At 43.3% G+C, this 11557-nt stretch overlaps 1 protein-coding gene across 1 annotated transcript; it reads right to left on the bottom strand.

Annotated features, from left to right (window-relative positions):
- Positions 1-6221: 6221 nt before the first annotated feature.
- LOC138741994 (type-2 angiotensin II receptor-like) lies at positions 6222-10508 on the bottom strand. Its single transcript, XM_069896190.1, has one exon. It carries the CDS (start codon positions 10506-10508, stop codon positions 9348-9350), a length of 1161 nt encoding a protein of 386 aa, XP_069752291.1. The 3' UTR covers positions 6222-9347.
- Positions 10509-11557: the final 1049 nt, after the last annotated feature.

The raw sequence follows: 11557 nt of genomic DNA, 5'->3' as shown, positions 1-11557 counted from the left end.
GACCACTCCCTCTGTGACTCCCTTGTCCACTCCTCCCTCCCCACCAATCGTCCCCTTGGGGACCACAGGAGATGCTCCACTTGCTAAGTGCGCCCACAGCTCCTCCCACAATACCATTCAGGACCACAAAGAGTCCTTCCAAGTGAAGCAACATTTCACTTATGAATTTACAGGGGACATCTACTGCATCCAGTGTTCCCGCTGTGGTCTCCTCTACATCAGCGAGACTGGGAGATCACTTTGTTGAGCAGCTCGGCTCTGTCCACCACAATAGCGTGGATCTCCCAGTGGCCACCCATTTCAATTCTCCATTCCTTTGCCGACGTGTCTGTCGACAGTTTCATGTACTGCCAGACTGAGACTGCCCATAAATTGGGAGGAGCAACTTCCACAACTTCCAACTGGACACCCTTCAACCAGATGGCAGTAATATCAACCTCTGGCTTTCATTAAACCTTCCCCACCGCCCCCCCCCCCCCCCCCCACCTCCTCCTTCTCCTGTTATCTCTTCATTCCCTGTCTCCTTTGGCACAGACATGATAAATTAAACCTAGTCCCTTATCACATCCAATGAACACCCTTTGTTGATCTGGATTCCTTCCCCGTTGTTTGAATTCTGAGACTTTCTGATACATCCTGCTTCTGCCTTTTCTAATTTTTTTCTTGAAGAAGGGCTCAGGCCTGTAATGTCAGCCATACATCTTTGTCCCCTATAAGATGCTGAATAGCCTAGCTGAGTTTCTCCAGTATTTTGATGTGTTTACAACTTATCACAATGGAGTGACCGGTGTGGAACGGCTGGTACTTGTGTGAAACGAAGTGGTTGGTGTATTGGCAGAATGTGCAGCGTCATAAAGCATAGGGCCAAGTTTGCACAGGGCTTTGCCTAGATAGCTTAGTTCACCCTCCACAGCATGGAAATGTATTGCTGATGTCACCCATGCTCAATGCCTCAGCTACCAGTGTCAACATTAGAAGGTGCTCAACACTGGAGTGTTGCAGTGAAAATGCACTAATCTTACCAAAGCTCTGACAGCTGTTGCCCTGGCTCCCCACACCAGTGCTCACCAGTGAAGTAAAGGGTTGGTCAGCATGTATGTAATTGGACTTATTTACAGTGATAATAATCTTTTGCAAACTGGGACGTTCTCAGTGCAAGAGCGAAGTCATATCACCTTGTGCTCCAGAGCAGACACAATGCAAAGAAATATATTTAATGTTGCGGACAAGTGATAAATTATATGAGATGGTAAAAATGATGAAAACGAGTTAAAATCAGTCTTCCCTGCACACCAGTCAAAACCTAACAGCCCTAACTGGGTTAAAGTCACAGAATCTCTCTGTCATGCTCTCTAATTCAAATACAAGGGCAGTGGAACCCTCTCAAGACCCTTTCCAGAACTGAGCTCCCACCAGCGAGACAAAATATGTGTGGTTTTTAGACTGCAATGTTGGGAAAAATCACGGAAAAAATTAACTTAATTACTGCTCATGTGGTTGTTCACTCTGGGCACCTTGTTGGACTGCAAGTACCCGAGAGCAACAGTCCCGGTGGTTGGGCGCGCAGTCGAGTGAATGACTAACGACGAGTTTTTCGGTACGATTGACCTTACAGGCTTCCTCCAAAAAGTTGTAGGGCTCCTGCAGGATAAATCACGGAGCAGGAATTGACTCAAAATTCCTTCACATTCCTTTAGACGGCCCTTGTCGCAGCAAAGTTCCTTGATTGTGCCGTTGCAGGCCTGCAGACTAGAAACCATAAATGACTACACCGCCAAAGATGATTCATTAATTGCAGAATGCCTGAGAACACCTCAAAGAGATGAAAAGTGTTAACAAATCCAACAGATTGACCTTGTGCTTTGCTCAGATTAGCTAATCGGAAAGTGATATGTATCATTTGAAGAGGACAGCCCAAGATTGCATCTAGGAACGTGATGTACCAAGAATATTACCAACATGACAATAAAGAGAAAGAAAATTGTTCACAGTGGCACCCCACATAGAAACTGGCTCAGTGACATGACCAGAGCAGCACGGGAACAATGGCAAAACAAACAATGTGTTATTTTTATGAATCCTCAGTTATCATTAAAAGGGTAACATGGAAAGGTTTATAATTTTAAGATTCTTTTAGACAGCAAAATGGTCACCATAAAGTTATATTTTCAATAATCTAACTCTGCAGATGCTGAAAATCTGAATAAAAGCAAACTGTTGGAAATACTTCTTGGTGCATTCTGATTATTTCCCCCATTTTCTGCTTTTATTTCATTTCTGTATTTCCAATATATTCAAAATAAAAGGCAAGAAATGTCATTCTTTTGCATTCTTTGCACCATTGCTGAAAAATAATTAATGAAGGTGGAAGGAAGGAGTTTTAAGGGAGATTTGGAGGGAAATATTCTTTTACACAGAGAATGGTTGACATCTGCAATCTAACTGTAAGGGAAGAAAATGGAGTCAGATCCAATCTCTATATTTAGTAGGCATTCAGACAGGCACCCAGTATAAGAGTGCATGAGAGATGGCAGTGCACCTTCTGGGATGTCGCACACCATGGAATATATATTTTATATCAGTGCTGCAAGAGAAATATGCAGGTGAAAGAATGACTTGGGCCATGTTTAGGAATGCAGACTCTAAGAGGAAGCAATCCATTCAGAGTGTCTTGAAAACAAATCCCTCTCTCCCATGCATTGGAGACATTAGCCCTTTCGCACTTGCAAGTGGTCCCAAGAATTAATGGCCAATTGGCCTTTAAAGTGTCTCGTGTGAAAGGAAAGTTGTCCCAATGCTGGCTTCAGATTATGTCATCCCACACTGGGGATTGACGGCCTCAACCCCTAGTACAATCCCCAGCGTCTGCAGACGCCACCATTGCAATCAGGCAAATGGGCAATTACCTTGTGGGATTGAAATGATTTAAGTTTTTGCACGAGTGCAGAAATGTGAAGGAAGAAAAGATTAAAATAGAGGTATAAACCTTTCTGTGGGAAAGTTGCAGAGGAAGAGAGAGAGCGAAAGGAAATAAATAGCAATAGCGAACCATTTTTAAACAGCGTGGGGAAAGTTGGTAGCGCTATAGCCCATAATTTATAAAGACCATGGGAAAAACCAATGACGGACCTGACTTCCCAGGATGGCGTGCGGCAGAGAAAGGGCTGTATAAATTGTACGAGATAGCGCTATCAACTTTCCCATGCTGTTTAAAAATTGTCCACTATTGCTATTTATCGCTAGGACTTTCCCATGGTCCTTTATGAAGGCTCAACAACAACAGCGGCTGAAGGGCTCATACTGTGCTGTACATATTGCTTTTATTATGTTATAATTAGGCATGATTCATTTTGTTCAAATATAAGATCATAATACATTGATCAGAATTTAAGGCAGGTCCACCATCGCTCAATGCGTCATGACATCACTGGTGGAAGGTAGAACAGCCCTAACCCCGGGGATGGCTCCTTGGAAGTGTGAAAGCATTCAGTGTCCCAGTTAGGAGCGATCAAGTGTGAAAAGCCAAAACCCCATTCCTATCCCAGGACACTGAAAGGCCGATTTAGTGGGATGCAAGTGTGAAAGGGGCTGTTGTCTCAAGATGGCAGCCAACATCATAATGGACCTCCATCTCCCTGGTCACTGCTCCCTTCAGGCAGAAGGTACAGAAGCTCTAGGTTCCAGAATACTTTCTTTCCAACAGTTATCAGAGTTTTCAACCCCCCCCTCCCTGTTGCACTAATCAGTGACTACTCCGATACTACAAAAATTACCACCTGCACAATTGTGACACCACTTTTTTCTTGCACTATGGTAACTGTAGCTGTTTATTATCTATTGTAGTATCTTTTTTTATTTTATATAATGTATACTATTTTGTTTTTATAAAGTACCTGCTTCAGCTCAGCAATTAAGAATTATGGTGCATGTGTATATTGTACAGTGTAGATGAGAATAAGCTCATTATCACTGGGATGGAGTCTATTGCATGAATCTAGTTCAGATGCAAAGAAGCTTTTCTTAACATTAGGTAGTGTACATTTTGGCCGAAAGGTTAAAAAGTGCTTCAATCCTCCAAACCTGTTTGGCATGTTCTTTGATCTGGCATGGTTTCCAGCCTGATATTCCACTTGAAATGAGAAGAGGAGGGTTTAAAAAGCATGAGGGAAGGTAGGTGCTTGCTTGTCTCTCATTGGGAACTGAGAGAGTAACATTTGGAATGAGAAGCCGAAGACTTAAGAAGGACCGGGAGAGGTAGTTGTTTGTTTAAATGTTTCCATTGGCTAATAAAGGGAAGGGAAGCTCAAGTGGAGCCGCCATTGCTGGAGTGGCCATTGCTCCAGTGAGCAGAGGCTGAGGCCAAAGAAGCAGGTAAGAAGGGCAACTTTTTCCTTTTGCTATTGGTGATTTAGTCTTGGTTGCTCACAGGAGTGTTGGCAGCTGGGGCAGTGGAATCCTCCCCTTGTAGGATGTGGGAATTCATGCAATCTGACAAGTTTCCCTGATGATTACACCTGGAGGAGTTGGAGCTGGAGTTGGATGAATCTGGAAGATTGAGAAAGTCATAGATAAGACATGAGCAGGTGGTTACACCCAGAGTGCAAGATTCAGCTAATTAACAGGTGAGCACTGAGGAGGGTATGGGGAGAAAGAAGTCATGGAGGGTACCCCTGTGGCCATTCCCCTCAGCAACAAGTCTTGCTAAGGAGGATGACCTATCTAGGCAAGGCAGCAGCCAGTCCAATAGCATGGTGCTTGGCTCTGTGCTTCAGAAGGGAAGAGTGAAGTCAGGCAAAGCAATTGTCATAGGGGACTCAATAGTTAGGGGATCAGCTATGGGACTCTGCAGCAGCGAAAGAGACTCCAGGATAATGAGTTGCCTTCCAGGTGCTCAAGTCCAAGATGTCTTGAGCAGTTGCAGAATATTCTTAAGGGGGAGGGTGAGCAGCCAGAGGTCATGGTGCCTATTGGTACCAATGTCAGAGGCAGGAGTGAGGTAGAGTTACTGCCGAGTAAGTTTAAGGAGTTAGGAAAGGCTGAAGAGTAGGACCTTCAAGGTGGTCATCTCTGGATTACTCTCGGTGCCATGAGCTAAGGAAGTTCAGAACAGTAGGATAGTGCAGACAAATGACTGGCTGGGGAGATAGTACAGGGGAAGGGTATCAAGTTCTTGGATCATTGAAACCCTTTCTGGGGAAGGAGTGATCTGTACAAGTGGGACGGGCTGCACTGAACTGGAGGGGAACCAATGTCCTGGTAGGAAGGTTTGCTTGTGCTGTTTGAATCAAAAGAATTTTTTTTTAAATTACAGGGCTCAAGGTTTTATATTTAAATGCATGCAGCTTAAGGAGAAAAAGTGGATGACCTTGTTGTCCAGCTTCAGATTGGCAGGCATGATATTGTTGCCATCAGAGTTGTGGCTGAAGGATGGATGTCATTAAGAGCTGAATGTCCAAGGATACGCAGAGTATTGAAAGGATAGGTAAAGAGCAAGGATTGGCTCTTCTGGTAAGGAATAATATTAAATCATTAGAAAAAGGTGACATAGGATCGGAAAATGTAGAATCACTGTGGGTTAAGTTAAGAAATGGCAGGGGTAAAAGGATACTGTTGGCAGTTATATACAGACCTCCAAAAACATATGAGATGAGGACAACAAATTACAACAGCAAATTAAAAGGGGATGTCAGAAGGTCAATGTTATGGTAGTCACGGGGGATTTAAACACGCAAGTAGATTGGGGGAAACAGATTAGGACTGGATCTCAAGAAAGAGAATTTCTAGAATGCCTATGAGATGTTTTTTTAGAGCAGCTTTTTGATGAGCCCATGAGAGGAGGGATGAACTGGATTGGGCGTTGTGTAATACACCAGAGCTGATTAGAAAACTTTGAGTAAAAGAACCATCATGGGGCAGTGATCACAATATGATTGAGTTCAATTTCAGATTTGACAAGGAGAAACTGAAGTCTGATGTGTCAGTATTTCAGTAGAATGAGGAGCATTACAGTGGCGTGACAGAGGAACCGCCTGGAGAAGATTGGAAAGGGGACACTCGTAGGCAGGACGGCAGAGAAGCAATGGATGGAGTTTCAGTAAAAAGAAAATGGGGAAAGTGCAGGATAAATACACACCAAAAAACAGGAAATATTCAAATGGAAAAATGTCACACCTGTGGGTGACAAGGGAAGTCAAAGCCAACATAAAAGCAAAAGAGAGGGCCTACAAGGAAGCAAAATTTAGTGGGAAGATGGAGGATTGGGAAGTTTTTAAAATCTTACAGAAAGCAACTCATAAGGAGAGACAAAATTGCCACTAACAAATAGCAAATTATACAAAATCTTCTTCAAGTATATCAAGAATAAAAGAGAGGTGAGAGTAGATATACTCCCATCAACACAGGTGCACCCCAAGGATGTGTGCTTAGCCCACTGCTCTATGTATCTTACACCCATGACTGTGACCAGACACAATTCCAATACCATTTACAAGTTTGCCGATGACACAACAGTTGTCGGCAGAATCACAAATGGCAATGAGGAAGCGTACAGGAGGGAGATAGATAGCTCATTGAATGGTGTAATGACCACAACATTGCGCTCAACATCAACAAAACCAAGGAGGTGATTGTGGACCGCAGGAGAAAGTTGGGGGAAAGCAACCCTGTACTCATCGAGGGCTCAAGAGAGGAAAGAGTCAAGAACTTCAAATTCCTGGGTGTCATCATCTCCGAGGATCTGTCCTGGAGCCTCCACGTTGTTGCAACCACCAAGAAGGCTCGCCAGTGGCTATACTTTAAGAGATGTCTGAGGAGATTTGGCATGTCACCGAAGACTCTTATAAACATCTCCAGGTGTATTGTGGAGAGCATTCTGGCTGGTTGCATCACTGCCAGGTATGGACACGCCAACTCTTAGGACAAGAATAAACTCCAGAGGGCTGTTAATTCAGCCTGCAACATCACAGGCACCAGACTTCACTCCATTGAGGACATCTATATGAGGTGGTGTCCTAATAAAAGCAGCCTCTATTCTCAAAGACCCCCACCACCCAGGCTATGCCCTCTTCACTCTGCTACTGTCGGAGAAAAGGTCCAGGAGCCTAAAGCCAAACACTCAACAGCACAAGGTCAGCTTCTTCCCCACCGCCATCAGATTCCTGAATAATCAATGAACCAAAGCCTTACATTTTGTGCACTATTAATTTTACTTTCTTTTATAGTAATGGCATAAGATGGTTATAATATGAATATTTGAACTATGATCCTTCTGCAACACTGAATTTCATGACTTGTTCATGACAATAAATTCTGATTCTGATATAGGACCACTAGAAAATGAAACAGGAGAAATAATAATGGGAGACATGGAGATGGCAGAGGAACTAAATGAATATTTTGCATCAGTCAATTGTCCAAGAGTATCAGGGAAGGCAAGTGAGTGCAGTTACTATTTCAAGGGAGAAAGTGCTCAGAAAGCTGAATAGTCTGAGTAGATGTCTCCTGGACCAGATGGATTGCACGCTCATGTTCTGAAAGAAGTATCGGTAGAGATTGTGGAGTTTTAGCGATGATCTTTCAGGAATCAATAGATTCTGGTATGGTCTCTGAGGGCTGGAAAATCACAATTGTCGCCCACTATTCAAGAAGGGAGGAAGGCAGCAGAAAGGAAATTATAGACTACTTCCCCTTGCATCATTGGTTGGGAAGATGGTCAAGGATGAGGTTATACTTGGAGACACTTGACAAGATATCCCTAAAGCCAGAAGGGTTTCCTTCAGGAAAAATTTGCTCGACAAACCTAGTGGAATACTTTGAAGAAGTGACAAGCAGGCTAGATAAAGGAGGTACAGTCGATGTTATGCATTTGGATTTTCAGAATGTATTTGACAAGGTGACACACATGAGGCTACTTAGCTAGATAAGAGCTATTATGTACAGGAAGCATATGAACGTAAGTCGAGCATTGGCTGATTGGCAGGGAACAGAGAGTTTGAATCCAGGGATCATAATCTGGTTGACTACCAGTTGCTAGTGGTGTTCCACGGGGGTTGGTGTTGAGGCTACTTTTTTTTAATGTACATCAATGATTTGGATTATGGAATGAATGGATTTGTGGTCAAGTTTGTGGATGGTATCTGAGGGTAGGTGCAGAAAGAGGTAGTATTGAGGAAACAGGGAGGCTGCAGAAGGACTTAGACAGATCAGGTGTATGGGCAGAGAAGTGGCAAATAAAATACAATGTTGGAACATGTACAGCCGTGCACTTGGGTAGAAGAAATGAATGGCAACTATTTTCCAAATGGAGAGAAAATTGAAAAATGCCCAGATGCAAAGGGACCTGGGAGTTCTCGTTCATGAAGGTAAACTTACAGGTTGAGTTGGTAGTGAAGAAGGCAAATGAAATGCTGACATCCATTTAAAGAGGAATAGAACACAAGAGCAGGGATGTGATGTAGACCTCACTGGAGTATCGTGAGCACTTTTGGGCTCTTCATTTAACAAAGGATATACTGACTTTGGAGTAGCTCCAGTGGACTTTCACAAGGATGATTCAGGGAATGAAAGGATTATCACATGAGGAGCATTTGACTGCTCTTGGCATGTACTTATTGGCATTTAGGAGAGTGAGGGGGGATGTCATTGAAGCATTTTTAATGTTGAAAGGCATGGACAGACTAGATATAGAAAGATGGTTTCCCACAGAGGGAGAGTCTAGAACGAGAGGGCACAACTTCAGGATTGAAGGCTGTCCACTTAGAACAAAGATGTGGAGGAATTTATTTTGTCAGAGGGTGGTGAATCTGTGGAATTTATTGCCACAGCTGGTTATAGAGGCCAGGTCATTGGGTATATTTAAGGCAGAGATTAATAGATTCTTGATTAGCCAGATCATCAAAGGTTATGGAGAGAAGGCCGGGCAGTGGGCATGAGGGATAAAATGGTTCAGCTCATGATTGAATGTCGGGGGCATCCTTGATGAGCTGAATGGCCTATTTCTGCTCCTGTGGGTCACCCAAACTGAGCTCTGACTTCCAGCACAAATTCCATTTGAGAAGCAGGACATTGAGACCTCCAGTCGCGGCAGGTCATGACGATGCAGGTTTCTTCATGATTTACAGTCAAAAGTAAGCTCCGTTAATTAGTGAAACTGTTCAAAGGATGGTCTCATTGGCATACTTTAAAATTGCTCCTTTAGTGATTCCAAACGAATTGACATAAGTCCCTGCTCCGTAATATTTTAATGCTGCTTTGATGTGATTTAGTTCTTCAAGTGCAGTTATATTATTATGTGGGATATCAACATAACTTTAGTTGGGAGTCATCTTTGCACCATTAAATCTAACCTCTCATAAATGGTTAGGCTCAATGATGTCTGCGCTACTGTTCTTACTAGAGGAATGAGCGATCCTGGTGGTTGAACCCCTTTGGGTGTAAAGACTCATAGACCCTCTGCGAGCCATATCGGTGAGCTGCGTTTGAAAGTGATCTCCCAGAAAGCAGTAGATAAAGGGGTTGATGCAGCTATTCACAAAACCGAGGCAAATGCTAAATGGCATTGCAGTTCCAATTATGGTGGAGGTTTGGCAGCCAGTGATGATGTTCAATTTCACCAATGCATTCATAAAAGTTAGTAGCTGGAACAACAACCAGCAGATGAAGAAAGCCAGTGCCACTGCTATCACCATCCAGAGCACCTTATTGCGCCCGCACTTGTTTTTTTCTGGTACATCCATCCTCATCAGATGACAGGCAAAACCACCATAGCATGCACCGACCACCGTAAGGGGAATGAAGAAGGCCAAGGTATTTTCTGTCAAAGACAAGGCTGCAGACCAGTGATTGGCATCGCTGGGGGGATAAACCATTGTGCACATTGTGCTCTCTAGGCTTTTGTTGTAAAGCAGACCTTGAAAATAGACTGTTGGTAATGTTGCAAACAAAGCCACAGTCCATACAAGGATCATGACGCAGTAAGCTTCACATTGAGACCTCTTCGTCTGAGAGTCAATAGGATGTAGAATTGTCATGTAACAATCAATACTCATGCATATAATGAAAAAGGCACTGGCATACAAATTCAGAGATATAAGAGAGCTGGATATTTTACACATCACTGTGCCAAAGTGCCAATTGTACCCAGTAGCATAATAGACTGCCCAAAGCGGCAGTGTAGACAATAGGAGCAAGTCAGCAATAGATAAGTTGATGATGTAGATGTTAGCAGCAGTTTTTAAATGAGTGCGGTGGCAAAGGACTGCGATGACCACACTGTTCTCAATGAAGCCCAAAACAAAGATGATGCTGTAAATAATGGGGATGGCATTGGAGATGTACCAGGATGACACAATGAGTTGGCATGGCTGGTCGGACGCATCATGCAGCAGAGATGAAGTGGTGGCGATACCTTTTGTGCTATTGACAGGAGAGGAGCTCAGGAGTAATGAGTCCATCTTTGTTGAAGTTAAAAGTTTTCCACAGCTTCTGTAAAACAAAACCCATGTCCACATTCTGAATATAGGGAGTAAAGGTTAAAAATAAATGTTGCAGTTCTGTGTTGGTGTACAAAAACACTTATTGACAATGCAGGATTGGGAACGAGTTAGAGAATCAAACCAATACCTAAAATATTGTTCAACCCCAAATTCCTGCATGAAGGCACTTGATAAATTAGATGTTTGATTTGAATGAGATTGGGACAAAAACCTTAAACTGAAGAAATTAGTTCTTAGTATATGCCATAGCGTAGGACGATCGTGGAACTTAAATTTTTCACCTTAAAATTAGGTCATCCTATACAAAGGGTCTAAAAAAGTTTGCCTTGACGATGAAGTCACAACACCGCCAATATCTTCCCACCAGCTCGGATGCAATCTCACGCATGCCCCATTAGTCATTCGTGCAGACTCAGAGTTCCTCTGCAGGGTTCATCTGCCCATTCCAACTGACAGTACCGGGAAGTTTACTTTAAAATATCCAAATAAAATTTAAATCTTTAAATGATTGTTTGTTATTAAAACATTGTGATTTGCTTTTAACAGCATCCACTGGTCTAAGGGCCAGATTTGGGGGACTGTCTTATTCAAAGAGTATCGCTCAAAACCAACATTTTAGTTTGAAGTTCCGAGGTTGTCCTATGCAACGGCATATTCTGTAAATTATCAAGTTCAGGATGTATCCAGACTTGCAGTTGGATAATCAGACTGAATTCTGCCAAGTGATGTAGCATGTTTCATACACATAAATGTTAATCCAAACAGCAAAGGCCTTGCCCACTGATTCCTTCCTCACGTACTGTCCAGCTCCCACAGGACCCTGGCTCTAGTCTCAGGACTACCCATTCTCCTGATCCTGACTCACATTTAAGCCACCGACTCTGGGCCCTGTTTCTGCCCTAGCCATAACCCAGCCCTCATTCCTCATCACTCAGCACCCCCCCCCCCCTTTCTCTCCCTCCCCTGACTCTGAAAGCACAGCTAGCCCATATTCCAGGGTCCTCGCTGCACATTTAACCTTTGTTCTGGACCTTGATCTGTGGAGCTTACCAGACCCACATTTT

Source organism: Narcine bancroftii, chromosome 8 (genome assembly GCF_036971445.1).
Source record: "Narcine bancroftii isolate sNarBan1 chromosome 8, sNarBan1.hap1, whole genome shotgun sequence".
Classification (NCBI taxonomy): Eukaryota; Metazoa; Chordata; class Chondrichthyes; order Torpediniformes; family Narcinidae; genus Narcine; species Narcine bancroftii.
This window is presented reverse-complemented; position numbering and strand designations above follow the sequence as displayed.

What these genes read in the sequence shown, in the direction of transcription:
- LOC138741994 (XM_069896190.1), bottom strand. Translation starts at nt 10,508, where the DNA reads ATGTGGACATGGGTTTTGTTTTACAGAAGCTGTGGAAAACTTTTAACT.